A 1300-nucleotide genomic window follows, 5' to 3' on the forward strand; every position below is an offset into this window, starting at 1 on the left:
GTGAGCCAGGGCAGCTCCTGCCTTACAGCCATGCTTACTCCTCCCATCTCCATGTCCTTCAGAGGAATCCGCCTCTTGAAAAGGTGTCGATTCTCTGTCAAGCAATGTCAGACCAGACTTTTGGCACGTTGACCTCACTAAACTGTTGTCAGTCGCGCAGAACTCCCTGTGTTCCTCTTCCCATCCCCATCTCTTTCACCCTGGAGGAGCACTGGATTTTTAGGCTGCCAGACTAGTGTCTTCCAGCACTGCTTTGCTGCTGAGGAATGGTGTTTCTTTGGATCCGCTGCGAGCGGGATGGCTGGAATTTGGTTTGCGCTTAGTGGCAGAGTGCTGAGTACGCAAAGAAACCCAGGAGCAGTGGCTTCTCAGGGTCGTAAGGACACTGAGAACACGGCTTTGTAACCTGAGGCGCTGGGAGGAGAGAGGTGTGAGATGGTGAGTGCTAGGTCAGGGACTCATCTGACAGGCAGGAAGGAGTGAAACACGACTGAGAGTTTGGAGTTAAGTGTCTAACCTTTTTGCAGGCAGCGGATACCTTGGCTGTGCGACAGAAGCGACGGATCTACGATATCACGAATGTCCTGGAAGGCATCGGGTTGATCGAGAAGAAATCCAAGAACAGTATCCAGTGGAAGTGAGTGGCAGGGCAGCTCCAAATCCTTCACAGGTCCCTGCTAGTCCCAGGTCCTGTGGTATGGGTGCCTTTTTCCTCTAGAGGCAAGCAGGGCTGCGTGAGGCTGTCGTCTAAGTGGTTAAAACGCCCTGCTGAGAGTGAGGTTCCTCGGGGCTCTGTGCTTGCTGGTACTTCCCCCAGCTGGGCTCTGCCCTGCGAGCAGCAGGGAAGGCCGAAGTACGTGTGGCGTGTCTCTCTGACAGCAGAGCTGGTATTTTAGTGCACACTAAGCATTTGCGGTGCCTTGAGCTAGAGAAGGTGCCTGTCATGGCACTGGGGATGGGGGAGAGCCCTGCCAGTCTGCGGGGTGTAGGAAGAGGTCCCCAATGTTGCTGTGCTGGAAGCTGGGGACCTAGCGCGGGTACAGGTGAGGCCTTCCGGGCGCTGTGGCCTTGGCGTGTGACAGGGGTGACAGTAAGGCAGGTGGCAACCTCTCTGGGAGGTTGGGGCTGGCCTGGGTTCCGCCAGAGGCTGATGCCCGTCTCTGCTTTTTCACTTTGCCCAGAGGGGTGGGTCCTGGATGCAACACACGTGAAATAGCTCACAAACTTATCGAGCTGAAGGCAGACATAGAGGATCTGGAGCAGCGGGAACAGGAGCTGGAACAGCAGAAGATGTGGGTTC

The 1300-nt window shown here is 55.8% G+C and overlaps 1 protein-coding gene across 1 annotated transcript in view; it reads left to right on the top strand.

Moving 5' to 3' along the window:
- Positions 1–527: 527 nt before the first annotated feature.
- The window catches only part of E2F4 (E2F transcription factor 4, p107/p130-binding), a gene marked incomplete at its 5' end in the record, with an annotated part of 10587 nt that continues 9814 nt past the window's right edge, over positions 528–1300 (top strand). Inside the window, 2 exons of the mRNA XM_010161296.1 lie at positions 528–637; positions 1182–1300. The exon at positions 1182–1300 is cut by the window's right edge and continues 57 nt beyond it. Of these exons, the coding sequence (XP_010159598.1) occupies positions 528–637; positions 1182–1300 (229 nt within the window). The remainder of the gene's footprint in view (positions 638–1181) is intronic.

This window comes from Eurypyga helias, unplaced genomic scaffold, assembly GCF_000690775.1.
Source record: "Eurypyga helias isolate BGI_N326 unplaced genomic scaffold, ASM69077v1 scaffold29620, whole genome shotgun sequence".
Lineage (NCBI taxonomy): Eukaryota > Metazoa > Chordata > Aves > Eurypygiformes > Eurypygidae > Eurypyga > Eurypyga helias.